This window comes from Rhyacophila brunnea, unplaced genomic scaffold (genome assembly GCF_057557595.1).
Source record: "Rhyacophila brunnea isolate RB1 unplaced genomic scaffold, BYU_Rbru_1.0 scaffold_142, whole genome shotgun sequence".
NCBI classification, from domain to species: domain Eukaryota; kingdom Metazoa; phylum Arthropoda; class Insecta; order Trichoptera; family Rhyacophilidae; genus Rhyacophila; species Rhyacophila brunnea.
Window position 1 is genome coordinate 588,758 of NW_028232799.1, and position 27,811 is coordinate 616,568.

Sequence of the window (27,811 nt, forward strand, 5' to 3'; positions counted from 1 at the left end):
AGCCTGATCAATATAAGGTCGGAGAATGATAATGAGCGTGTCATCATCAAACAAGAATTTGTTGACGATGCAATTCGCCAAATCAATAATGAGAATCCTCAACAAGGCTCCTCTGATCCACAATACAGCCCAGCAGATCAGGTACGTTCATTAACAGGTTCACTAGTAACACAACTTTTAAACTTTTTTTATATTCGAAAGATCGATATCTAAATGGTATTAAAATTTATATGGTCACCGCTTAACGAAGAAAATTCTGGTCACCAAATTTAGATGTCACTTATTCGAGCACTGCTAGTCGTATATCGCGAACAATATTGACTTCCAATGGTTTTATCAGCATAAACCAGTGACTCCACGAAATTTTACATGAAATAATCCAGTTATATCAAATCGCACGACCTTGAAGGAGGCTCGAAATCAACTAAAGCAATCGTTTATAATCGGTTTACGAAAGAAAATAAATGACAATCGTGATGTACTAACCTCATCAGGCTGCGGAGGAAGCCGGTCCGCGAACTTCTGATTTTGATCGATTTAAAATGCTTGAGTTCACTGTAGCGAGAGAATGCCTCATCTGATCGAAGCAATTCTGGGATCATTTTGTGTGTAAAGAACCAAGCTAAGTAATACAGTAACAAACAATTTAATTCGTACTAACAAAAATGCCTGTACTAAATAAGAAACAAAAACTTTGTTGAGCTAGTAGTAGTAATTCTGACAGACCGTGAAAATGGAAAACCGTTCAGTTAAGGCGGTGTCACCCCTCTCTCAGGTGTGACCGCCAATGGTTGATAGCAAACCTCGCGTCGAGAGGCAGGATGTTACCAGTCCCTCAGAAGTATCCACCAATTAGTGGTCCCTGATATTCGACTAGCTCAGTATCGTGAGAGGGATTCCATCCAGTGAGGTAATGAAGCAGGGGGTGGACGCACTCGTTGACGGTGCTCCACTACAGAAACTTCATTAATAAAAACTCGCTTTAAAATATTTGTATTTTATTGTCTATAGCACATCCCTCTACAGAGGTCAAGGTCACAGGATAAAGTTTATAGTATAAAATTTATAAAAAATATATTTAATATATTTATGGGAACAAATTTATTTATAATAAATGTTTTTTTGTATATATAGTCTTTTAGTTATGTCTTCAGTTGATAGGTAATAATTAAAAACTTAGTATTTAATTATTTATAAGTATAAAATCTTAGTTAATTAAGCACATAGTTATGATTTCTAAATTGTCTTATATTTTGTTATTATTAAAACTAAATCTTAAAACACTATTTAATTTGAGAGGTAAATGTTTCAATTAGATTTGAAAGATCGCACACGGAATTATTTTACGTCCGTATATAATTGTCATTTTTATAACATTCAGTACGAGTTTCGCAATACTGTTGTAAGCGTGATGTCATCCACATCTGACACTGATTTTGCGCGGGCGGAAATCCCGTTAAAAATAACTCGCGAGTACGTAGTACTATGATTATCGAAACCCTTCGTGGGTTACGGAGAACGTTGTGATGGCAGGATCCGAACGAAACTGCAGTTGGAACTGAACTGATTATCGTAAAGTAAATCTCGTAATGATTTGATTCGCCGATATTAAAATTGTTAACGAAGAGTGCGTAGTAGACCAAGAGGTCTCGCACGTCCTCCGGAGAATATCGCTTGGACGGAACTGATTTGTTTGAAGAGATTATACTCTTTTATAGAGATCGGGAGGGGGTTCTGCCAAAGAGGAAAAACCCTTCCGTCTCTTTCTGCAAGAAAGAAAATACGTGGTTAACGCATTGGTTACAACTTCCTGATGTGAAGGGTAGGTGATTAAGTGGAGGCTGAGGGCCTGTAGGCGTAAAGTGACTTTGTCTTGTCTATCCGTGCATGGTGCAAATAACACGCAATGTCCGTGTGCTTGGCTCAAAATACGGGTAGCATTTTGTTTGTATTGCACTGGCAGATATGTTCTTTTGCCGCGTTGATGATTAATATTGTATTTAACATCTGTAGAAGAAAACTTGAAAATAGAAAAAATGCAGATGGGCCATTTTGCCATTTGAATACCGAAATGCGCTGATCTCGTTATGATTGAGGAAATGCTCATGTTCATTTTCGCTCCATTGTTTTGTTTTGACAACAACCTGACAATACCTAATTTATATTGAAGTGTGTCACCGTGTCAAGTTAGTGTTTGTATCTATTATTAATTGATATTAGTTTCGACGGTAAACACTTTTCAGTATTGTGGCAACACTCTTCTAACATTAACCTGAATGTATCCTGTCTGTCACGTTGTTCCTGCCATATTTACACTTAACATGGATGTAAAGCAAGAATGTGATGGAAAAAAATGACAACATTTCTGGCGAATCACACTCCAGATTTATGACGACATTTACGTTTTATTTTATACTGCTCGCCAATTGATCGTCAATTCAGCCAATCAAATGCTTTAAAAATGTCATCATCCTACTGAAGATTTTACATTGCCCGAAATAGATTAATTACGTTATTGATTTTATTTTCTCGCGCTAATTCAAAATATTACGGACCTACGCAAAATGATTTTATATAGTGCAAAGAAGATTATAGTTATAAATTATCTTTAGTTTACAGCGTTAAGCTAATGATATCGCCTAAGGTGGTCACAAAGAATTGTTTATTTTTCACCTCGATTTCTAGACTTTTTATTTACTTACATTTTTCTTATAAGACCATTTGGTCTACCTGAAAGAAATCATCCATAGTTCACTCTGAGTGGCTGTAAGTCAGGTCTCGAGGTAGGCCGCGTATTCTAACGTGGATTCGACATTCTCGATCGGACCAAAAAAGCTGTGATGTCATAAAATCGTCGCAAAAAATTCTCGCTGAAGGCGCGCATTTTTGTGGTCGTGTCAATAGGCGACCAATTATTGAAGAAAGAGCTCTGGGAGACCCTTTTTGGCTAATTGTAATAATGATACTGTTACATAATATTAACAATGTTGCTATTTTTAGAAGCGTGAAAACGATATGATGAATATTAAGTATGAGTATAATGATGAGGGAGTTATCATCAAAGAAGAATTTGTTGAGAATGCAATCCACCATATTGATGATGAATTAACCCAACCTTGCTGCTCTAATCTACAATACAAGCCATTAGACCAGGTATGTTTAATTACAAATGTTTTTTTTAAGTTCGATGATACTTTAAATTGTAAAAAAGATTACAAGTTAAATTTAAATATTTTTTTTTCGAAAATTCGACACCTTAACATTAACATTTGAAAATGATTTCGGGCATGTAGCCTTAGTATTGTCAACTAAGCAAATTCTGGGCGCCCAATTTGGACTACTTTTATTAATGCACTGCCGGTCGTATAGTACGTGAAATGTTGGCTTCTAATACCTTAAATACTGCTGCTTTATCAGCATATACCAGTGACTTCACGAAGCCTCACAGTATGTAATCCAGAGATATCACATTCCACAAGCGTGTATGCCAATTAATTGACAGGTCCATTTCTCAAAATCAAGTGATCGCCAATACTTAATTTAAATAAAACGATGGTCGCGATAGCTGTATGGCACATCTTGTTGAAATTAAATCACTGTTCTTTCGAATAAATCCATAGTTAAATCAAAATAATCATGGTATGACGAGGATTTCCATTGATCTTGACGTGAGCTTTCACCCCATTTTTGAAGAATGGTGCGTCGATGCCACCAGCGTGTAAACCGCATAAAACGGTGCATTTTTGTGGATGTAATGAATACGAAGGAGTCTTCTAGATTGGTCTTATTCAGTGTGGACGATTTTCCTTATTAACAAACCCGTTAACGGCCCACGTGCTCGTCGTAGGTCAAAATTGAGTTTTTATCGTATTTTCAAACCATGATCCTGGACACTCCTTAAACGTTGTAGATAATCTATTTATATAATTTTGAAGCCTTATTATCCTTTATAGTTATTTTAAACATTTGATGACTTCATTAAGTATTTTTGTTACATAAAATAGTATTCTTTTAAACCTCTCGCTCTAATGTTTTAGAATATAGTCATATTTCGGTAAATAACTGTGCGGTGGTGTTAAGATTTTTTGCATTTATTAATTTTTAACCGCATTTATAAAACCATTAGTATAATTTATTTTGAGATAATTTTTGTAAAATATTCACGATAAAAAATTATATTGATAATCTCTGTGATCCCAAATTTGACAAGAATTAGGCATTTTATTACTCAAACAATCGGCAAGATTAACACATTTGAAGATGATTCTAAAGATATTTATTATAAGCTATGTCTTTGACCATTCAAGTGTCATAAAAATCTTATGAATAATGATTGCTTTATAATATTTATTGACCTAAGATAAGGTAGTGTTTTTTTGAAATACGCCATTTCTTTTGTCATTCCCCAGTGGTTAAGCTACAACATAGGGCCGTAGCCATAAATTGACAAACTATAATTGAAGTAGGGAGTAAAATGATATTGACGCGCGTGTTTGAACATGTACCGTTTAAAAAAAAATAAAAAATAAATCGGTTAGGTTCATGTTCAAACACGCGCGTTAACATAATTTTACTCCCTACTTTAATTATAGTTTGTCAATTTATGGCTACGGCCGTATGTTGTAGCTTAACCACTGGGGAATGCCAAAAGAAATGGCGTATTTCAGAAAAACACTACCTTATTCTTAGGTCAATAATTATTATAAAGCAATCATTATTCATAAGATGTTTATCACACTTGAATGGTCAAAGACATAGCTTATAATAAATATCTTTAGAATCATCTGCAAATGTGTTAATCTTGCCGATTTTTTGAATAATAAAATGCCTTATTCTTGTCAAATTTGGGATCACAGAGATTATCAATATAATTATTATTATATAATTAAAATAAAAATTATCTCGTAATAAATTATACTAATGGTTTTATAAATGCGTTTAAAAATTAATAAATGTAAAAAATCTTAACACCACCGCACAGTTTAGTACCGAAATATGACTATATTCTAAAATATTAGAGCGAGAGGTTTAAAAGAATATTATTTTATGTAACAAAAATACTTTATGCAGTCATCAAATGTTTAAAATAACTATAATGGATAATAAGCTTCAAAATTATATAAATAGATTATCTACAACGTTTAAGGAGTGTCCAGGATCATGGTCTGAAAATACAATAAAAACTCAATTTTGACCTTCGACGAGCATGTCCCCCCTTGAAAAAATGAGCCTCATCGCTTAACGCAATTTCGCTCTAAAATGTATAAGTAGTGTAAATCGACAATAGCTTTTTTGAGTAAATTTGAATAACTAATTAGAGTTGTTCAAGCGTGGTTCTTTTCATGAAGATTTGCCAGACTGTATATACTGATCATTAGGTATGTTTACATACTGTTGCTTAAAGTTTAGAAGAGATCTTCATTTAGCTACATATTTTTTCCGACTTACACGTGGCGTAAATGAAAACTGCCATTCTTCGTGGGATTCATTTGTGTCTGATAATTATCTTGAGAATCGTGGGCATCCATTTTTTGTTCACCAAAGGTGCACAACTAACCTGCCATTGGTAATGGCAATTGGGATGGCAATAAGATTGTACAACCAAATCACATCAGCTATTGACATATTTCACCTGCATCAGGATGAGTATATGTAGGCATTGTTTTATAAATTCTTAAAATAGGGTATGCTTAACTCATTCGGTGACTTCCTTATTATTTCAATTTTTAATGTCTACTAATTGTACTGTTTTAATGGCCATCTTTTTTTTTTTAAATATATATGTAATACTCTTTTATTATTATTTATTTTCTTCTAAATGACATGTTGTAAACGTCTTGTAATAATAATTTGTAATTTTCACCATATTAAAAAAAAAGAAAAGATTTTGATTATAATTGTCAACGAGTGAGCGCAGTGTAACGTATCGTTTTGACACAAAAACACTTTACAAACGACATAGTATCAGTGCTATATTAGGGGACATTGGAAAATAAGTATATTTTATTGATATTTTTCACATAGTATTGCTTTGAATATATTAATATTCCAATTCTTTTTGTAGATTTCTACCCAGAAATATTTTGCAGTACGTAAGAGTAAACCATTGGATATCGTTAAAAAAGATACGGTTGATAATGACCCAAGTAACAACAAAATAAAACATGCAATCAATAAAGACATTAAAATGATGTTGCAGCATTCGGAAATAACCATCGACGAACAGAACATCAAACATGAATTTAATAAATTAAACTTGCCAAAGGAGGTTCGACTTATGTTGAGAACAGTTACATATTTCCCACGTAACTTTATTTGTAATAATTGTTGTGGAGTGTTTGAAACTGTAAAACATCTAAATCATCACTACGTTTCATGCATGAAGTCTCAGAATCTTAAGTCATACATGACACATACTGGTGAAAAGAGACATCAATGCGATGTGTGTTTTAAAAAAATTCTGCAAATTAGTAATTTAAAGACGCATCAAAAGATACATACGGGTGAAAAACCACATCAGTGCGATGTGTGTTTTAAAAAATTTCTACAAAATGGTGGTTTAAAAAAACATAAAATGACACATACTGGTGAAAAACCACATCAATGCGATGTGTGTTACAAAAAATTCATCGCAAATAGTGACCCCAAAAGACATAAAACGACACAGGTTTTTAGTCAAATTTCTGCAAATTAGTAATTTAAAGACACATCAAAAGATACATACGGGTGAAAAACCACATCAGTGCGATGTGTGTTTTAAAAAATTTCTACAAAATGGTGGTTTAAAAAAACATAAAATGACACATACTGGTGAAAAACCACATCAATGCGATGTGTGTTACAAAAAAATCATCGCAAATAGTGACCTCAAAAGACATAAAACGACACAGGTTTTTAGTCAAATTTCTGCAAATTAGTAATTTAAAGACACATCAAAAGATACATACGGGTGAAAAACCACATCAGTGCGATGTGTGTTTTAAAAAATTTCTACAAAATGGTGGTTTAAAAAAACATAAAATGACACATACAGGTGAAAAACCACATCAATGCGATGTGTGTTTTAAAAATTTTCTGCATATTGGTAATTTAAAAACACATCAATTGACACATACTGGTAAAAAACCTCATCAATGCGATGTGTGTTTAAAAAAATTCATCGGAAGTGGTGATCTCAAAAGACATAAAATGACACACACGGGTGAAAAACCACATCAGTGCGATGTGTGTTTTAAAAAGTTCACCGCAAATAGTTCACTCAAAATACATAAAATGACACATACTGGTGAAAAACGATATCAATGCGATGTGTGTTTTAATTTTTTTTTGCTAATTGGTAATTTAAAAACACATCAATTGACACATACTGGTGAAAAACCTCATTAGTGCGATGTGTGTTTTAAAAAGTTCATCACAAGTAGTGAACTTAAAAGACAAAATTACACATACGGGTGAAAAACCACATCAGTGCGATGTGTGTTTTAAAAAGTTCATCGGAAGTAGTGATCTTAAAAGACATAAGATGACACATACAGGTGAAAAACCACATCAATGCGATGTGTTTTAAAATTTTTCTGCAAATTAGTAATTTAAAAAAACATCAATTGACACATACTGGATTATAATATATATTATATATATACCGGACATAAAAAGATTGACTCGAATGGAGACCAGGTAAACTGGTTGAAAATTTCTTGGTTCCAATATAGAAAAGATAAACCTAATAATATATACTTCAATTATGGAAAATCTGAGGAATTTCGCAGTATACCGATACAGCGGCGCCTCAGTACAATACAGAACCTAATAATTCAATTAAATTTTATCCAGGCATATTATAATAAACCACAACCAATAGCCAAAGAAAAAATCTAGATTTAATGGTGCCTAACAGCAATACCACCAGTTTTACAATCATTTAACTATCGGTGGTGATATTCATGATAATGAATCGGATTGAAAATGATATTATATCTTAATATAATATTATTGAGTGTTTGTATCTTACAAAAGCCCAAACCCACTCTGATAGGCAGGACGCGCCTTCGTACACTATACCAACATTTTATTTTTATTATTCAATTTATTATTTTCTCTTATGTGATTATTTGTATTAAATTTATTATTAAATAAATTGCATGTACCATTATTTATCATCAACCTGAAATGATGATTGTACCTTTTTATGATTTCTTCCATATATGTTATGTTAACATAATATTGTGATTGTATTGAATTGTTTCGCTGTAAATTAAAATGAATGTTTTTCCATCCAAATAAAGTTTTCATTAATCTGTATGTAATCTGTATGAACCAAAATTCTATATGTATTATAATAAAATTATTTCGAACAGGTCAATTTTTGATCATCAATTGACTATCATTTTTTGATGACTAAAAATTTGTTTGCAACACGAAAACGTAAGTAGTACGACTTACTTTTTATAACCAGATTTTAACCAGTGTTTAACAGAGAAATGATTACAGGTTAAAACAATCAAAATTACACCATTCTACGATTCTCAGTTTTGCTAAAAACCCTTGTTAAAACAAAAAAAAGTTTGTTTTGCCTCTCCTGAAAAAAACGACTTTTTGTTGTAGGTTTTTGTGTTAATAAGGGGACGATGTGATAATTTTAATAAAGGCAGTAATTAAACACACTATTTAACTGGTATTAAGGTTATATTTCTTATACAGGCTAATTATTTTATAAATGTGAGACATTGTTTAAATTCTTAATTGTAAATCATTATAAATAGGGACGTAGGTAGGAACTTATATTTAATTATAATATTTTATGAACATTTGTATTTATATAAAAAAACAAGACATTGTGGAGATAACAAATCTAAATTCAAGACGTACACAACATGAGATTTCTAATATCACAAATATTAGGTACCCTCACAAGAGAGAAGAAGAGAATAGGTACCTACCTATATAAAATAAAAATAATAAAAACATACTTACTTAGACCCTAAGTACAATTTTATCCAGAGAAATAAAATTTTAAAAACAAAAAACATATCACGTCACCGAAAATATCTACTATTTGGGGAGCTCATTGATTAGTCTTGTACCACTCGCTAATATTGTCAGATCGCGTAATAAAGCTATGAACTAACTAATCCCACGATGGCCGCATGTCTTAAGCAACGGCTTATAGCGTTGTGGGTTCTAGGTTCAAATCCTGGGTCTGGCATGTACATATATTGTGTATCAATATGTTTAACATTGGGTGATTCAGATAAATGGACCTATCAAATGAGGAGCACCCCCAAATTAATCATTTCATTTTACACTCCCGTAGTGTCATGAAAACTATGTCTAAAACGATCAGGAGTGATGTAATAATTATTATTAGGAAACTTTTGGTTTATTGCAAAAGGAAAAAAAGAACACGTAATTATCTAAAAAGAGAGTCGATACATTATTTAAACTCGCATGCCGTGCGCGCGTTGCCGCCATGACAGGTACATCACTGAGAAGTCTCCTATTTTCAACGAGAGTGACTTTCTGTAATCGTCAATTTCTTCTTGTCGGATTTTATAGTAGGTCGATAACTATTCTCTTGGAAACTAGGAAAGATAATAATATAATTTTCAGCCCTGTCAATGTGTTTTGATATTTTTCTAAGATTTATTCAAATGTTTAATAGAAATATAAATATTTAAAAACACAACTTGACAATTTTTAAGAGTACCATTACGCTCGTAAAACAATACAAGGCAATGGAAAGCGAAGGTTGTTTATCTCTATTTAAATCTATCTGGTTTTTGCTATTCTATTAAATGTATAAATGCACATCGATAATTGTTGACCAAACTGTGGTGTCGCAAAAAAAATATTCGGAGAAGGTGAGGGGGGAGGGGGTAATGGGTTTTAACAAGTCAGTGAGTTTAATTTTAACTTTATTGTCGATTTCTGCTAGTGAAAGATGTTCGTGGTTTTACACCAGTCTTATGGCCAGGCAAGTGGCTGACATCCATTTTTCGTAAAAAACGAAATCTGTCAACACAAACCTTCACTCTGTGGAGGCCCATATGATCCTATCAGGATTGGACATGGTCGAAAAAAATAAAAAAAAATGCAGAAAACTCACATAGCATTGAGTGGTTTTTTATCGATCTGGGTCATTTTTGATGTATTTTAAGATATTAATTATGTTTAAGAAACACCGTCGCATTGCTGTCGTTTTTAACCAGTACGTGGAATTTTATGATTTTTGAGATCACAACTTCGTGTGAATTTTTGAAAACAAATCGCATAGATGTGGTTTTACACCAGTATGTGTCATTTTATCTCTTTAGAGTGCACTATTTGCGATGAACTTTTTAAAACATACATATCACTGATGCAATTTTTTAACAGTATGTGTCAATTGATGTCTTTTAAAATTACCCATTTGCAGAAATTTTTTAAAACACACATCGCATTGATGTGGTTTTTCACCAGTATGTGTCATTTTATGTATTTTTAGATTACTATTTGCGATGAAAATTTTAGAACACACATCGCATTGATGTGGTTTTTCACCAGTATGTGTCATTTTATGTATTTTTAGATAATTATTTCTAATGAACTTTTTAGAACACACATCGCATTGATGTGGTTTTTGACTAATATGTATCATTTTATGAGATTTGAGATCACTATTTTTGATGAACTTTTTAAAACACACATCGCATTGATGTGGTTTTTCACCAGTATGTATCATTTTATGAGATTTGAGATCACTATTTTTGATGAACTTTTTAGAACACACATCGCATTGATGTGGTTTTTCACAAGTATGTATCATTCTATGTATTTTTAAATGACCAATTTGAAGAAATTTTTTAAAACACACATCGCATTGATGTGATTTTTCACCAGTATGTGTCATTTTATGTATTTTTAGATTACTATTTGCGATGAAAATTTTAGAACACACATCGCATTGATGTGGTTTTTCACCAGTATGTGTCATTTTATGTATTTTTAGATGATTATTTCTAATGAACTTTTTAGAACACACCTCGCATTGATGTGGTTTTTGACTATTATGTATCATTTTATGAGATTTGAGATCACTATTTTTGATGAACTTTTTAAAACACACATCGCATTGATGTGGTTTTTCACCAGTATGTATCATTTTATGAGATTTGAGATCACTATTTTTGATGAACTTTTTAGAACACACATCGCATTGATGTGGTTTTTCACCAGTATGTATCATTCTATGTATTTTTAAATGACCAATTTGAAGAAATTTTTTAAAACACACATTGCATTGCTGTCGTTTTTCACCAGTATGTCTCATTTTATGTGTTTTTAAATGACCAATATGCAAAAATTTTTTAAAACACACATCGCATTGATGTGGTTTTTCACCCGTATGCGTCATTTGATGTAATTTGAGTACACTATTTGTGGTGAACTTTTTAGAACACACATTGCATTGATGTGGTTTTTCACCGGTATGTGTCATTTTATGAAATTTGAGTCCACTATTAGTGATGAATTTTTTAGAACATACATCGCATTGATGTGGTTTTTCACCGGTATGTGTCTTGTTATGAATTTTGAGATTACTATTCTTAACAAACTTTTTAGAACACACATCACATTGATGTGGGTTTTCACTTGTATGTGTCATTTTATGTATTTTTAAATTACCAATTTGCTGAATTTTTTTAAAACACACATCGCATTGATGTCGTTTTTCACCAGTATGTGTTATGTACGAATTAAGATGCTGAGACTTCGTGTATGAAACGTAGTGATGATTTAGATGTTTTGCAGTTTCAAACACTCCACAACAATTATTACAAATAAAGTTACGTGGGAAATATGTAACTCTTCTCAATATAATTCGAACCTCCTTTGGCAAGTTTAATTTCTTAAATTCGAGTTTGATGTTCTGTTCATCGATGGTTATTTCCGAATGCTGCAACATCATTTTTATGTTTTTATTGATTGCATGTGCAATTTTGTTGTTACTTGGGTCATTATCAACAGTATCTTTTTTAACGATATCCAATGGTTTACTCTTACGTACTGCAAAACATGTTTGGGTAGAAATCTACAAAAAGAATAGGAATGTTAAAATATTCAAAGCAATACTATCAATAAAATATACTTATGTTCCAGTGTTCCCTAATATAACAGTGATACTATGTCGTTTGTAAAGTGTTTTTCTTTTATTAATATAAGACGTTCACAACATGACTTTTAGAAGAAAATAATGATTAAAAAAGAGTATTATATAATTATATATTTATAAAAAAGGAAAAGATCAGCAATAAACAGTAGAATTAGTGGACAGTAAGAAATTTATATAACAAGGAATCACTGAGTGAGCTAAGCAGACCCTATTTTAAGAATTTATAAAACAATGCCCACTTATACTCATCCTGACGCAGGTGAAATATGTCAATATCTGAAGTGATTTGGTTGTACAAGCTTATTGCCATCCCAATTGCCATTACCAATGGCAGGTTAGTTGTGCACCCTGGGAGAACAAAAAATGTATGCCCTCGATTCTTAAGATAATTAACTGACACACAAATGAATCCCACGAAGAATGGCAGTTTTCATTTACGCCGCGTGTAAGTCGGAAAAAAATATGTAGCTAAATAAAGCTTTATTCTAAGCTTTAAGCTACAGTATGTAAGCATACCTAATGATTAGTATATTTATAGTCTGGCAAATCTTCATGAATAGGACCGCGCTTGAAGAACGCTTATAATTTATTCAAATTTACTCAGAAAAGCTGTAGTAGAATTACGCAACTTACAATTGCATTTTTTCGCAAAATTGCGAAAGCGATTTGACTCATTTTTGCTTAACGGGTTTGTTAATGAGGAAAATTGCCCACACGGAAAAAGACTCATCCAGAAGACTCCCTAGAGTTCATTACATCCACAAATATTTACCGTTTCATGCGGTTTACACGCTGGTGGCATCGACGCACAATTCTTCAAAAATGGGGCCAAAGCTCACGTTAAGGTCGATGGAAATCCTTTTCAAACCATGATTTATATTTGGATTTAAATATTATGGATTTATTTGAAAGAACAGTGATTTCTTTTCAACAGGATGTGTCATCCAGCAATCGCAACCATCGCCTTATTTCAATTAAGATTTTGAGAATTGCACCTGTCAATTGGCATAAAAGGTTGTGCGATTTGATATCTCTGGATTATTACATGTGAAGCTTTGTGAAGTCACTGGTATATGCTTATAAACCAGCAGCATTTAATGCTTTAGAAGCCAACTTTTGCCTAGCCTAGCCTAGCCAAAAATTGTGCACTCTTGCGTTCATACTTGTTTGTTTTAGTTCAATTAAGAGTACACATTACAGATGGCTGGGTTAGTTTTTTAAAATGCATTAAGCCTAGCCTATACCAAACCAAAATAAATAAAAAATATTCTTCCATCTATAAATAATTATACAAAATTCTGTATGATTTAAAAACATATAATTGTCTGGTTTCGGAAGGTTTTTGTTAAATTTTAAAAACTAAAATCAGTAAATTATTTTAGTCATAGTTCAATGAAAACAAATACGTATATACGAATGAAGCAGTTTTGAGTGTACTATATTTGTGTTGGATATTAACAGCCTATGTACACCCTTCATCGCAGGATGATATCTGTATTGTCTATTACAAATAAAAATATATAAGTATATTAATATATTATACACATACATATCAGAAGATGACAATATACAATACATTATATTATATACCTAACAACAATAATTAAATGAGCATGTATATTATAAGAGTTACCTGTGAATTACTGTCAAACGTCGACGAATCAAACTTTTCATACAAGTGACTGCTTTGGTCGACGGCTTGTGCGCATGGAAAAGCCACTTCATCGAAAGTCAGCGACGCATCGTGCATACGTTTATGGTACTTCAAAATGTGCGAGGATGAAAAAAAATTACAACACACGTTGCAAACAAAATTTCTAACAAAAAATGAAGTTCTGTTCAACCTCAGATGGACTTCTTTCGCAGAAGCAAGCGCCATTTCATTTTTGATGTCCATTTCCTGCACTTCAATTTCACCAAATGATTGTCTCTCAAATATAGCAGGTGCTATCATACAATCCATGTCGCGGTTTACGAGCGGAGTCTGTCAAGAAATAAAATACAAACATAAATCAATCAAAACATTTATACTAACAATATAAAAATCAACCGACATAAAGAATGCAAAGTTTCTGGACTATGACCACCTAGAAGGGTAATTTTTAAACGAAGCAGTATCGAAGTCATTGTATGAGAAAGTGATTAGAATGTATGAGAAATTTAATTTCTAATTAGATTTTGACAACCGCGTCTTAAAGTGGCGGAGGCTTTTGAGCTTCATAAGCTTCGATGGTTGAGGCGCTAATTTTGACAGATGGTAAACAGATTAAATGTCGGAGCGTGATGTTGAAAAACTAACTAAGTATATATTGTGTTTTGTTATACAGAAACATATATATTTTAGTAATAGTAGGTTTGTTAAATACATCGGAAGTTCCGTTCACATTCTTGTAGGTACTGAATATTGTAATAACACTATTATGAGGTAAATATTGAAGTAAGTAGCTTCTTTAAGGATTCATTATCTACGTACAACAATCAATCGTTTTAAGAATTCAGTGAAAACTAATAAGTACCTACTGATTAAATAATATGATAATGTCATTACCACATTTTAGGTTATTTTACACGTACCTACCCAAAATGGAAGTGATTCACGCTGAAATGTTGTTGTTAAGATTTGGTAACCGAACGGATCCATTCAAAATGACAGACGAGGCGTTTGTGAAACGATTCCATTTATCGAAACCATTGGCAGATATATTCATTTCCAGGTTGGAAACTCTAATGTCAACCGCAACTAGCTGGCATGAGAGCATAGACAAAAATATAATGCAAATCTTACGCGATCATAAATCTCCATTCAGTATTTTTGTTGCATTATTGGACACCGTTCGAAGCACTATACCTCCTTTGAAGATACTTTTGCGTTTTGCTTCTTGTTTGCGTAACGCTTTGTTCAAAAATTTCCCTTCAGGTGTTGAGTCTTCACGATTGATTAGGAACGTCAATGAGGTATGATTATGTCGCTGCGCTCATGGAGACACCCTTAAGCCCGGTTCGGATCAGGCGAGAAGTTTAGTCAAGACGCGAGTAATTTAGTAACTAAACGTGTACGAACAGACAAATTGAGTCGAGTACTTTAGTAAAATCATTTAGTTGAATCAATCTATTTTGTTGTAATTTATCGGTCGAGTAGCGACCCCCACCACCTCTCACTAAAACCTAGCAAGTGATGACATTGAATCGAACTCTATGCATAGAAAATTTGTGTGGAATCATGGGACAATACGACCAAAAGCGATTTATTGTTCGCATATGGTTACTAATGCATAATAGGTATCGGTTACTACGCAATAATATACCTACCTAATTCTTCTGAACTCCTACTGTGCAAATAGTTAAAATATTAATATGAACATCTCACGATATATAAATGCAGTAGAATCTCAATTTTTCTTAATCCTAAAAATATTATAATGTTCATAGGTAACCCAATATTATGTTGAGAAAATGACATAGGTACGGAATATAATAAATGACTATCATTTTTAGGTTAGGTCCTGTCTTATTACTTTATTACTTGGACAGATCGTGAGAAGTGGTTTGACGTTTCAGACCAAACCACTTCTGACGGTTAGGTTAGAAAAAGGTTTAAAGTTTGCTGGTAGAGTTTGAGTGAACTAAACGTTAAATCTAAAACGATTCCGGTTTACTTATAACGCATGCGCAGTGGGCCAGTTTTGACCTGTCAAACTGATTAGCTGGAATGCCTTAATTTATGTTGTCATGCAGCATGGTAGATAATTTAGTAAAATTTGAGGCTTACAACATTAATTTGTTACATAAAGTTTTGACAATAGAATTGGTCTATTTCCACCCTATTTCACGTAGATATTGCTTTTGTTTATGGTATTTTACAGCTGCAAGTAGTTTTTTTATAGACAATAGGCTCACCTTGTATTACTTGCTTACCTACCTGAAAAGAACTCACGAGCGATTAATTTCATTTATTCACCATACAATTGATCACAATTTAAGATAATCGCATTGATTATTGCTTTACATTCGAATGATTGTGATGTATAAATCATCATTAATAAATACTCATGGTTTGACAAAAGATTTATAAACCAACACATAAATTGTTTTAAAATATCTGTGTGAGGTAAAACCACTAAATGAAACAAGTTGGAGCGAATTAATAAAGGTGAAATGAGATTCAAAGATGCATTGCAAATTCCAACCTTCTATACAAGACAGCACACAATATAATAGGTACCTATATATACTTACAATTGGCCTGTAATCTGAATACGAACAACCCGGTTGTTGAGGGTATTCATCATCATATATTGGGTTTGAAACATCTTCAATAATCTCACGCTTGACGACGCCTTGTTGATCATCTGTCTCAGATTTCATATTAGAGAGGACATCCATTAGGCACTGAAAGAAGCAATTATTATATTTTGTAAACACGCTAAAACCAGTTTCAGTTCTCGTAACATCCATATAACAATGTATAATAATTATATTTAACATGAATTAGTAGATAACCTAACCTAACCTATAATATCAAAGATGTATCGTAGCTGTCAAATTGCTTAATCAAGTATTCTTTTGAAACAAAGTTTAATGTCCTTACATAGTTTGTAAAAAAGCAACATATTATTTTAATAGTATACTTATCGTTATTATTCTCAATCTAAATTGATTGTAAAAGAATTTAGTTTCAGAAAACTAGGTAACCTCGAAATTGCAACTTGAAACGTCCGCATTCTCTTGCATTACATGAGTGCGAGGTTCCGGGTTGTTCAGATGGCTAGTCAGCGAGTCAAACAAAGGCTTGTCTTCTATATCCGAGTGTTCTCCATCACATTCTTGCTTTACATCCATGTTAATGGTATATATTCCAAAAGCAACGTGTTACGTGACAGACAGTAGCCTTTCAAAGTAGGTACCTAAGGCTAGAATAGTATTGCCGCATTACTGAAAAGTATTTCCGTGAGAACTACCTATAATAAAAATACACACTTGACACGGTGACATAATTTAATAATATGTATGTTTTGTTGTCTAAACAAAACAATGGTACGAACATGATCGTCAGCATTTCCTAATTCATAACGAGAACAGCCATTGCCCACTGAAGAATGAAGCCGATACATTACACGACTGGTCCTGCTTTTTTCCCCTCCCGTTGTCTATGGATGACCTGTCATTGTCTAAAGAGTGCTCATACTGACGCGTCTGTCGTGTTCCTTTGTCGGAGTAGATATTCTAAGTTTCAGAGTTCTTTCAGATTATTTTATCGTATCTTGGGGACCTTGGAGTGCATCAAGTACCTATGTAAACTTCTTCTGTGTAAAATGTCAATGTGACAGTCGATTCTAAACGACAATAACTAATAACTTATTTATACTCTTCAGTCTGTTATGTATATAATTTTGTAATTGTGATTTTTGATGACATAATTATAAAATAAAGAATCTCTTAATAAAAGTAAATGTGTTCGATTGAGAATCTAGTAATAAAGTAGCTAACTTGACGCCTCGACTGCCAGCCGTTCGCATGAGACGACGGTAAAACAGGGCGCAGGTAATTGTGTCACTTCGACGCGTACTCTATCGACCTTAAGTGCTCAGCCGTAGTGGTTTGGCGGGCGCGGCGGTGTCTTGCAAAACTCAAACGTATAACCGTGTGTGAAATGTTCGTTGACAGTGTCTTTTTTGGGGCATAATACACACGTTTATACGTTTGAGTTTCGCAAGACGCCGCCGCGTCGTGCCCGCCAAACCACTACGGCCGAGCACTAAAAGAATTTAAAACTACCGACTATAAAAAAGCCGATCTTAAAATATATATATAAATTGACTAGTTTAAGAGTGAAAGCTAAGAAGAAAACTATTAAGTTAACCTGGGTGCCATATTTTGGATTTTAACCGAAATAGATAAATATGTAAAATAAACATTCAAGTGAGTAATATTGTAAGGAGAAAATAAGAGACCATTAAATTTTAACAGATCTTTAATATGGAAATAGTTGCATCTAGGTACATAATATTATGATTTAGAAACAAGTAATAAGTAATCTAAGAAATAAGTTAATGTAATTGGTAGATGCCTAATTTATTGAACGAACGATGACTGAGAGTTAATTAACGTTTCTACAAGCTTGGTGGAACTAATATCACAATGAAGGGAAATACAAAACCGGACGTATACAAGTGTTCTCGATGGCTCTTGCCATCAGCGCCAGAGTTTCGTCAAGAAACGTCCATCTTAGAGACCACTTATCACAAGACGTCTGGTATGGCCAAAGGTGGAAGAACAAAGAGGTCGAGGGAGCTGTCCGAACCGCTCCGAAATTCAAAAAGCGACAAATTTTTCCACACGATCCGCGAAGTTAACTCGTCCAAAGACAAGTCAGTGAGACCAGTCGAATTAATGAATATTGTAGGTGATGTTTATAATATAGAGGTCTTCTTAAAATACATATAAGTCATTATAGAATAATATCTAAGTCTACTAGCTAGTACGTTACGTTATCAATAAATAGTATGGCAGTGGATCACACTCGGTATTTAAAAATAGTTATGCTATGGTTTTATTAATCTAAAGATAGCGGTGGAACAGCGCATTTAGGTCTAAAATAACAAATAAATCACATTGGGTTTTTTTCTCCTATAATGTCAACACTGACGATATCTTTTTCTTGACGGCTCCCATAAGTCCCATAGTCTATGACGGCTCCACTTGGATATTACAAACGACTGACTGCCTGAGATATTTCTGCGTTAATTAAACTTCTTAAGATGGATGTAAAACGTGAACTAGATGGTTTTGAATCTGACACAGAAGTCCAGCAATGGTTTGATGTGCCAATAATCCATCCAAACAAACCGGTTACAAACATTTGTATAAATCAAGAGAATGCTTATGATGCCAACAGCACTATTGAGGTTAGGTTTTCCAAACTTATTAATCATTGTAAGATTGTGTTTATTCTTCATTGAAGTGGTGTCTCACTAATGCAAATACAACAGTTGCACGATGTATTGGACTTTACTAACGGAAACATGACGTAATAAATTATACATTGTTGTATTGACACTTCACAAGGATCATTTGACTAGATACCTACCTACCTATAGGTTCTGCGTCTCTGTGGCTGCTGGTTTACTACTTTCATTAATCTGAAGGCAACTTAACTATTGAACGTTTATTAATAATAGTAGACAGTATCGAACCGTGATAATAGATCACATACGGAAACGTCCGTGTTTTTATGCTCAACGCATAATAGGTACTAATATATGTGTAAATGTATCTATAGTCTATGTGTAAACGCGTATTATAAAATACCTTCTGTCTTGTTTTTCAGATCCCTGTAACCAGCCTTGCTCGTATTAAAACTAAGATTGATTCCCTCCAAGTTGATTTCAAAGAAGAATATGGCCAAGACAGTTTCCCGCAACCTAGTTGCTCATATTCAAAAAGCGAGCCAATAAATCAGGTACATACTTACATATTTATACAATATTTCATTAATATTTTAAATAGGTAAATATTGTGTAATTCACATCGTGCTTGTATGCGATCATTTATATTAGTCTCCGTTATTATTATATCATTGGATACAAATTGTGTTTTGTTATTATATGTTTTATATAAATTTAACGGAACGATCAATTGTTTGGATTTTACACTCCTTCGGTGCCTTGTTTTAGGATTCTAGATTTGTGAAAAAGACTGCTCGTTATTTTTATTAGTATATTGGTATTATATTATTGACATTCAATAATCTGTCTAATTAAGTGGGTCGAATAAATTTGTTGCATACTAAATCCCGGTGTTGTGAGTTACTACAGCAGTGTTTGCCAAACTTTTTTTTTCACGGCACACTCGTGAATGGGATTTGTTCCGCGGCACACAAAATGCCTTAAAAAGCAAATGTTCCTTATTAATATGGATAAAGGAAATCATAGTGTGGGTAGATCCCATTTTATTATTATTATTTTATGAACAAATATGTACACAGGTGGTAATAATTTTATTAGTGAGAAGGATGCAATTGATTTTTAGAAAGAATTCTGTAAAATGCGGCTCTATATTAGATAAACAAACACGTAGCTCCACATCTACCATTTGTAACTGTTCTCGTTTTACGATTTCATTTCCACGAGTTGCTGAAAAACCAAATTCGTAAAGATACCACGATCCAAACGGCAACAGAGATTTAACTGCTGCTGTAACCAATTGAGGATATTGACGCCAAAACGATATCCAAAATGCTGACAACTCGAGCTTAGAAAATGAGGCTTTGTGCTCAGGATCGTTATTTAGATCCTTTCAAATGTCCTTATCTGTTAATGTCAGGTGTCTACCGTCGAATCTTGAGAATGGATTTATCACCCACTGATACATTTGATAATCATCATTATCCACTGCTAGATGAAAGCCTCGCCAACCTTCCTCCAACTCTCTCGGTCCTGTGTCATTCGCTGCCACGTATTTTTGCCGAACTTTACCAGTTCGTCAATCCAGCGGCTTTCAGGGTGACCTGTGGCCGTTTCGTGCCGTTTGGGTACCACTGGATGACAGCATTTGTCCAGCGGCCGTCCTTTCGGCGAGCAATATGCCCCGCCCATCTCCATTTCAGCTGTTTGCCAACGTCTATTACATCGCGTACTCCTGTTTTCTTCCTAACCCATTCGTTTCTCTTACGGTCCTTTCGCGTGATGCCCAACATACATACATATCCAAGCCTCGCTGTGTCAATTACTCAAGATCATGTGATTTGCAGTTACAACCCTATAGATCTCAATGTGCTATATGTTTACAAAAAGGCAGTATAAAGTACGCAATGTGCTGCAGTTAGCTGGAATGTCTTTCGGTGAGTATACATACACTTGCCAAATTCAGTCGTACATTGGTGGCCACTGAAAGCCGAGGATGCAGCTGTGGCAGGTCTTATCCTGGAATGGATTGACTCTGGCTGATCATAATGGTGATACTGTTACATAATATTATTAATCATGTTGTTATTTTCAGGAGTGTGAAGACAGCCTGATCAATATCAGGTCGGAGAATGATAATGAGGGTGTCATCATCAAACAAGAATTTGTTGACGATGCAATTCGCCAAATCAATAATGAGAATCCTCAACCCGGCTCCTCCGATCGACAATACAGCCCAGTAGACCAGGTACGTTCATTTACAGGTTCACTTATAACACAACTTTTAAACATTTTTTTATATTCGAAACATCGATATCTACATTGGATTAAAATTAATATGGTCACCGCAGTGTTTCTCAACGAAGAAAATTAAGGTCACCCAATTTGGATGTCACTTATTCGAGCACTGGTGGTTGTATATCGCGAACAATATTGGTTTCCATCGGGTTTATCAGCATAAACCAGTGACTCCACGAAGTTTTACAGGATATAATCCAGATATATCAAATCGCATGACCTTGGAGGAGGCCAATAATTGTCAGGTCAATTTTTAGAAATCAACTAAAGCAATCAGTTTTTCGAACTAAAGTCCATTTGTAGTGGCGAAAAGAGACCCACAGATGGCGCCGCCCATTGACTGGACGCCGCAAGCGCTTTATAGACGGATTAGGTTTTAACCATATGTTAATACCGTAATTTTTATCTCAGTCTTACGGCCAGTCATCTTAGTCTGATAAGGTCTGACCCTTTTGATCATACGGGCGCTCAATTTTGAAACTAAGCGCTTTACACTGTCAAGATTCGTTTCTAGTGTTAATTGTGGTTATCTTTAAGTCTTATCTTGTTAATCTATTTAAGTAAAGGTACTGCAATAGGTATTTTAGTAAAGGTGAACTCTGAATAAATACTAAACCTGGAACTATTTCTATTTTATGAATAAGTTTTCCTATACATTTTTATTTCTTGTTACAATTCATACCTACACCAGTGTGCTTATTTCAGATTTTAATAGTTTTTTAGTACCTAATAATAATTGTGATTATGATATATCGAGTAGGTTTATAGAAAGTGTTTAATGACTTTACGATAATTAATTTGTGCACGATGGAAATAAAGATCTGAAAAAGCGCAGTTTCTGATAGAAAACGCGTTTTATAAAATGATATATAAGTATCTATTAATAATTATGATTATGTCAAGCTTTTTAAAATTGTGCTTGATTTAAATTGAAGTATGTTCGGGACTCCAAAATTCGATGTAAAAACGTAGATTATGTAGGTACCAATTTACACCACCCAGTACCACAGTTGGTTTTAATCGATCGACCACTCCGCAAGCTACAAGCCTAAGCATTCGGAAACTAGCCGACAACAAGTAGTCTTACCTCTACTGCGACTCCCACTGCTTATCATTATTTTATAGCAGTGATGGTGCTTAGTACTTATATATACGATTAAAAAATAATGACGACATAGCTCGTATTTTCTATAGTTTGCAATATTATTTTCACCAATAGTATTTACCAATCTATGCGCAAACGGAACCGACGAAACCCGTGCATAAATGACTGAAAAAGATAATAGGCAAATACTTTTCAAGAATTTATGTTTAATGTAAATATATAATTGAACATTTCGCGCTTAATGCTTTATGCATGACACATAATATTACCGCACTCACCTCATCAGGCGGCGGAGATAGCCAATCCGCGAACTTTTGATTTTGACCGACTTCTAATGCTTGAGACCAGTGTAGCGAGAGAATGCTTCATTTGATCGCAGCAATTCTGGTGTCATTTTGTGTGTAAAGAACCAAGCTATAATACAGTAACAAACAATTTAATTAGTACCAACAAAATGCCTGTACCAAATAAGAAACAAAAACTTGGTGGAGCTAGAAGTAGTAATACTGACAGACAGTGAAAATAAAAAACCGTTCAGTTATGCGGAATAAATCGTCTCTGTTCTGGCAGAACACACTAACTGGAGAATATTGTTTTAAGTAATAATTTGACTTTGAAGTTGTAATAATGTTTGAAATGGAATATCATGTGACTTTATTAAATAATCGTAAAAAGAATAACTTCAAAATAAAGACTGTTTATTTATTAAGAAGGTTTCCAGACGGTAAAGTTTGAAATAAGGAACATTTTAGTATAAATAACTCAATATGTCATTTTTCGAATTAGTGTCTTCTGCCAGAACAGTGACGATATAAAAGAAGTGTGGTTAAAATGCTCCCACGACCTTTTTGATAAATTTCAAAACAAGGAAAAATATATTCAAACAATAAAAGATATGCCTTCGTCTAGGAACACGATGAAAGATAGAAACTCTCATTGTAATTTTTAAACCTTTCAATAGAATTCTTAAAAACTAATTTTTCATTCTTTCCCTGTAAAAAACGGTTCGTCAGACAGGAAAATTTTGGCACGCGTACGTAAAAGGGTTCGGTAACTCTGTTCTATAGAGTTCTTGTCGTGTTCACTTGTCATTCAATTTTATTGTTTATTTTTATTGATTAAGACGGATTAACTTTTTTATAAGTCTGATACATCTCTGGTGTGTTTTGAGAATAATTTAAATTTTGCTTTTTCATTTGCTCTACCTAGTAAAATTTTGACGTTATGTTATTGTATTATTTATCAATAATCAATGTGCTTAACTTACTTGTATCATCTCGCCGACTGTATTCGACATTTGCCGTGTCTAATATTTGTACCTAGATCTCTTACTTATAATGAACTGTTATTTAAAAATCTCAAAATTAATAATACTTTTAAATGTTTTTTTTAGATGATCGCTGGAAGCACTGTACCAGCCAATGTTGCGAGTCTCGTATCGTCTTGGGACGTGACTGAAGCACAAGCGTCTAACGAAGACCTACATATAGAGAAACACGACATTAAGAAAGAACTCAAAGAATATATTAAAAGGTACAAAGATGTCGCCTGTCACAATAGTAAACGTGATATTGTTCAATCGAATAATATGGTAATCACAGAATTATTAGTGGCTGTTATACAACTGGAAAAAAACTCGTTTCATAAAGAAAATGTTGTCTGCAGTATCTGTTTTGATTTTTTTTCATCGTTCGACCTCATGTTGCATCACAAAGCGATACACAAAACCACAATTATTGCGAAAATGACCGATTCCGTTGCAAGGCTGGTTAATTGTGACGATGGTCATTTTTCAAGATTTCGTCATATTCACTTCATGAAGTCATTCAAAATGACTCATTCTGACGAAAAGTCATTTAACTGCGATAAATGCAATTACTCATGCAGACGGTCAGGTACCATGAAAACACACAAAATGATACATTCTTGTGACAAGCAATTTAAATGTGATATATGCAATTACTCATGCAGACAGTCAAGTAACTTGAAAAGGCACAAAATGAGTCATTCTGGTGAAAAGCCATTTAAATGTGATAAATGCAGTTACTCATGCAACGAATCTGGTCGAATGAAAAAACACAAAATGATTCATTCAGGTGACAAACCACTTAAATGTGATATATGCAACTACTCATGCAGACAAACAAGTGGCATGAAAAAACACAAAATGACTCATTCTGGTGAAAAGCTATTTAAATGTGCTAAATGCAATTACTCATGCAGACATTCAAGTAACATAAAAAAACACAAAATGAGTCATTCTGGTGAAAAACCATTTAAATGTGACAATTGCATTTACTCATCCAAACAGTCAGGTCACATGAAAATACACCAAATGACTCATACTGGTGAAAAGTCATAATGTGAAAAATGTAATTACTCATGCAAAACGTCTAGTAGCATGAAAATGCACAAACAGACTCAATCTGGTGAATGTCTACTTAAATTATAATTACTCGTTCATAAAATCTGGTTACCTGAAATTGCATAAAAAGACTCATTCTAGTGAAAAACCATTGAAATGTGATAAATAAAATTACTCATACAGTCAGGTACTATGAAACAACACAAAATGACTCATTTTGGTGATAAGCTATTTAAATGTGATTTATGTAATAATTACTCATGCATTAGATCTGGTAGCATGAAATTGCATAAAATGACTCATTGTAGTGAAAAGTCATTTACATAATTATTATGATAAATGCAATGACCCATGCATATCTTTTAATGAGATGAAATTACATGAAAGGACCCATTCCGGTGAAAAGCCATTACGTGTTAATTCTTATACGCATGCAAATTGTCTGTAAAAGACACTGGCTGTGCTTTTCAGTGAACTGTAAACTGTGAAGGATTGATTCGAATGCTGCGAGAGGAGGGTGTGTCTAGGATGCCAGGCACTGACTTTTATGCTATTGAGGCTGGCTCCATGGCCTGGTTGTCAATTATGGTCGTATAATCAGTTTCATTCGGTATTATTCATTGGGTCATCGGGTGCGTCGCACTTGACGGTTTAGCTTAGGTAAGTGTTTATATGCGCACGGTTGTTGAATGACGACCGTTATTTGTCGCGCCAGGCAAGGTTAAATTGTGAGGTGGGTAAAAATTTATCTATTGTATTAGGGCTACCCTAATTGGCGTATTCAGACAAGGCCATTTTAATGTGATATAATTACACATGCATAACTTCTGGTAGCATATTTCTTTATTATTTAAAAAAAAAAACAGCATTTTTGGGACATAATTTCAATATAATATATTATATCAATAAAAGCGTTGGCTACCCGTTCACTAATTAGCTAGGATATAGTATCTTTGAAATAATGTTCAGTCGAGAAGGGACCGAATGTGCGTACGTCATTTTTATCATCAATCGATAACGTAAACAATTAATATTTTTGTAGCCCATTCTATAGCGACATAATATTATTATGTAACCGTATGTAATATAATTTAGCACCATACAATAATAATTATTGCCTCTGTGCTAAATACAGTTTTTGAATACTTCAAACCCTCTTGCTCTAAGAAATCTCGTTTGTTGTTTGGTGTATTTTCGGTTTGTGTAAGTGGACGTTATGTCTTAATGACATAAATTGAAGTGTATCAAACTCTTCTACCGTAAGCTAGTAGTTTTTTAAACCTTTTCGATCCTAATAGGAACTCATGTGACGCAAACGTATTTTGTTTTTACGAGAAACGGATGTCAGCCATTTGCTCAACCTAATAAGTCAACACTCCCTACACAGATTGAAAAACAATATGTGTACATGCCAGACCCAGGATTGAACCTGAAACCCACGACGCTATAAGCCGATGCTTAAGCCGCTTAGCCATCGTGGGACTGTTAGCTAGTTTATAGCTTTGTTTGGGCGATCCGACAATATTTTGCACACTTTTTCATTCTATTTATTTGTTTTCGCTGAATTAGAAGTACATATCACACGTTGTTTGTCATTTTTTTTAAATTTTAATGCCTGCCCAAACAAAACTATAATCGATAAAAATATTATTCTATCTAAAAAATATATTATTTTATGTATGATTAAATGGCATAATTTTAGATATTTTATAGATAGATGAGTATTTTTTGATAAAGTATATTCTGTTATGGTTTGGTTCGCAGGGATAATTCACAATTTAAACTATATTATTTTATAAATAAATAATAATATGTTAGTATCTGAAAACAATAAACAGAAAAATATTTTTTTCTTAAGTAAGAGATAAACTTACAATTGTAAAAAAATGTTATATGATGTGAATTTGTCAAGGACCCCATCTTATTATTACTTAGGTACATATTTTTATTGTCATATTAAGGTTTTATTGTAATTGAGTTTATAAATTTTTCTATGATGTAGGTTCTTAACGGCCCACATGCCCAACGTAGGTAAAAATGGAGGTGTTATGGTATTTTCAAATCATTAGCCTGAAAATTCCTTATACGTTGTAGATAATCTATTTATAAAATTGTGAAGCCTTTATATCTTTTATATTTAGTTTCAACATTTAGCGACTACATCAAGTATTTTTATTACATAAAATAGTATTCTTTTAAACCTCTCGATCCGATGTTTTAGAATATAGTCCTATTTCAGCACTGTTTGTGGCTAAGACTTTAGGTATCTTAACTAATCTGTAGTTTTATTTAAATGCTGTGTCCCATAACTGTACCACTGGCGTCCCATTACTATGTCAAAGGTGTCCCATTACTATGTTTTCTAATTTTTTTCCGAAGAATTTTAATATCTAATAAATACTTTTGGTTATATTATTTTAACATGCATTTTCTTAAAATTCATTCAATTCCGTATCTTTACATACCAGGTGTTCCCTAGAGGCTAATATTCTTTGACTTTCACACTTTTTAAAACAAAATATTTCCTATAGCATTCATCCTATTTTAAAAAAATACTACCTTCTTAGGTCAATATTCATTTTAAAACAATCATTATTCGTAGGATGGTTAGCACATTTGAATGGTCAAAAACAAGCTTATAATCAATATCTTTATAATTATCTTCAAATGTGTTAATCATGCCCATTTTTTGAATAATAAAATGCCTAATTCTTGTCAAATTTGGGTTCACAGAGATTATAAAATATATTTTTTATCGTAAATATTTCACTATATAATATTAACATTAGTGTTACTAATGGTTTTATAAACACGTTTAAAAATTAATAAATCTAAAAAATCTTAACACCACTGCACATCGATGTACTTAAATATGACTATATTCATAAACATTTGATCGAGAGGCTTAAAAGAATACCATTTTATGTAATAACAATGCAAACAAACATCAAAAGTTTAATATAAATATAAAGGATATAATTCTTCATAAT

General features: G+C 33.2%; 2 protein-coding genes across 2 annotated transcripts; both read right to left on the minus strand.

The window, feature by feature from the left end:
• Positions 1-6,894: 6,894 nt before the first annotated feature.
• Positions 6,895-11,308, minus strand: LOC147075522 (uncharacterized). Its single transcript, XM_085942404.1, has 2 exons — positions 10,601-11,308; positions 6,895-6,906 (listed from the first exon to the last, which is right to left on the minus strand). Exons 1-2 carry the CDS (start codon positions 11,306-11,308, stop codon positions 6,895-6,897), a joined length of 720 nt encoding a protein of 239 aa, XP_085798530.1.
• A 2,304-nt stretch (positions 11,309-13,612) lies between these two features.
• Positions 13,613-17,029, minus strand: LOC147075523 (uncharacterized). The gene is made up of 3 exons (XM_085942418.1): positions 16,844-17,029; positions 16,388-16,540; positions 13,613-14,135 (listed from the first exon to the last, which is right to left on the minus strand). Exons 1-3 carry the CDS (start codon positions 16,988-16,990, stop codon positions 13,755-13,757), a joined length of 681 nt encoding a protein of 226 aa, XP_085798544.1. The 5' UTR covers positions 16,991-17,029; the 3' UTR covers positions 13,613-13,754.
• Positions 17,030-27,811: the final 10,782 nt, after the last annotated feature.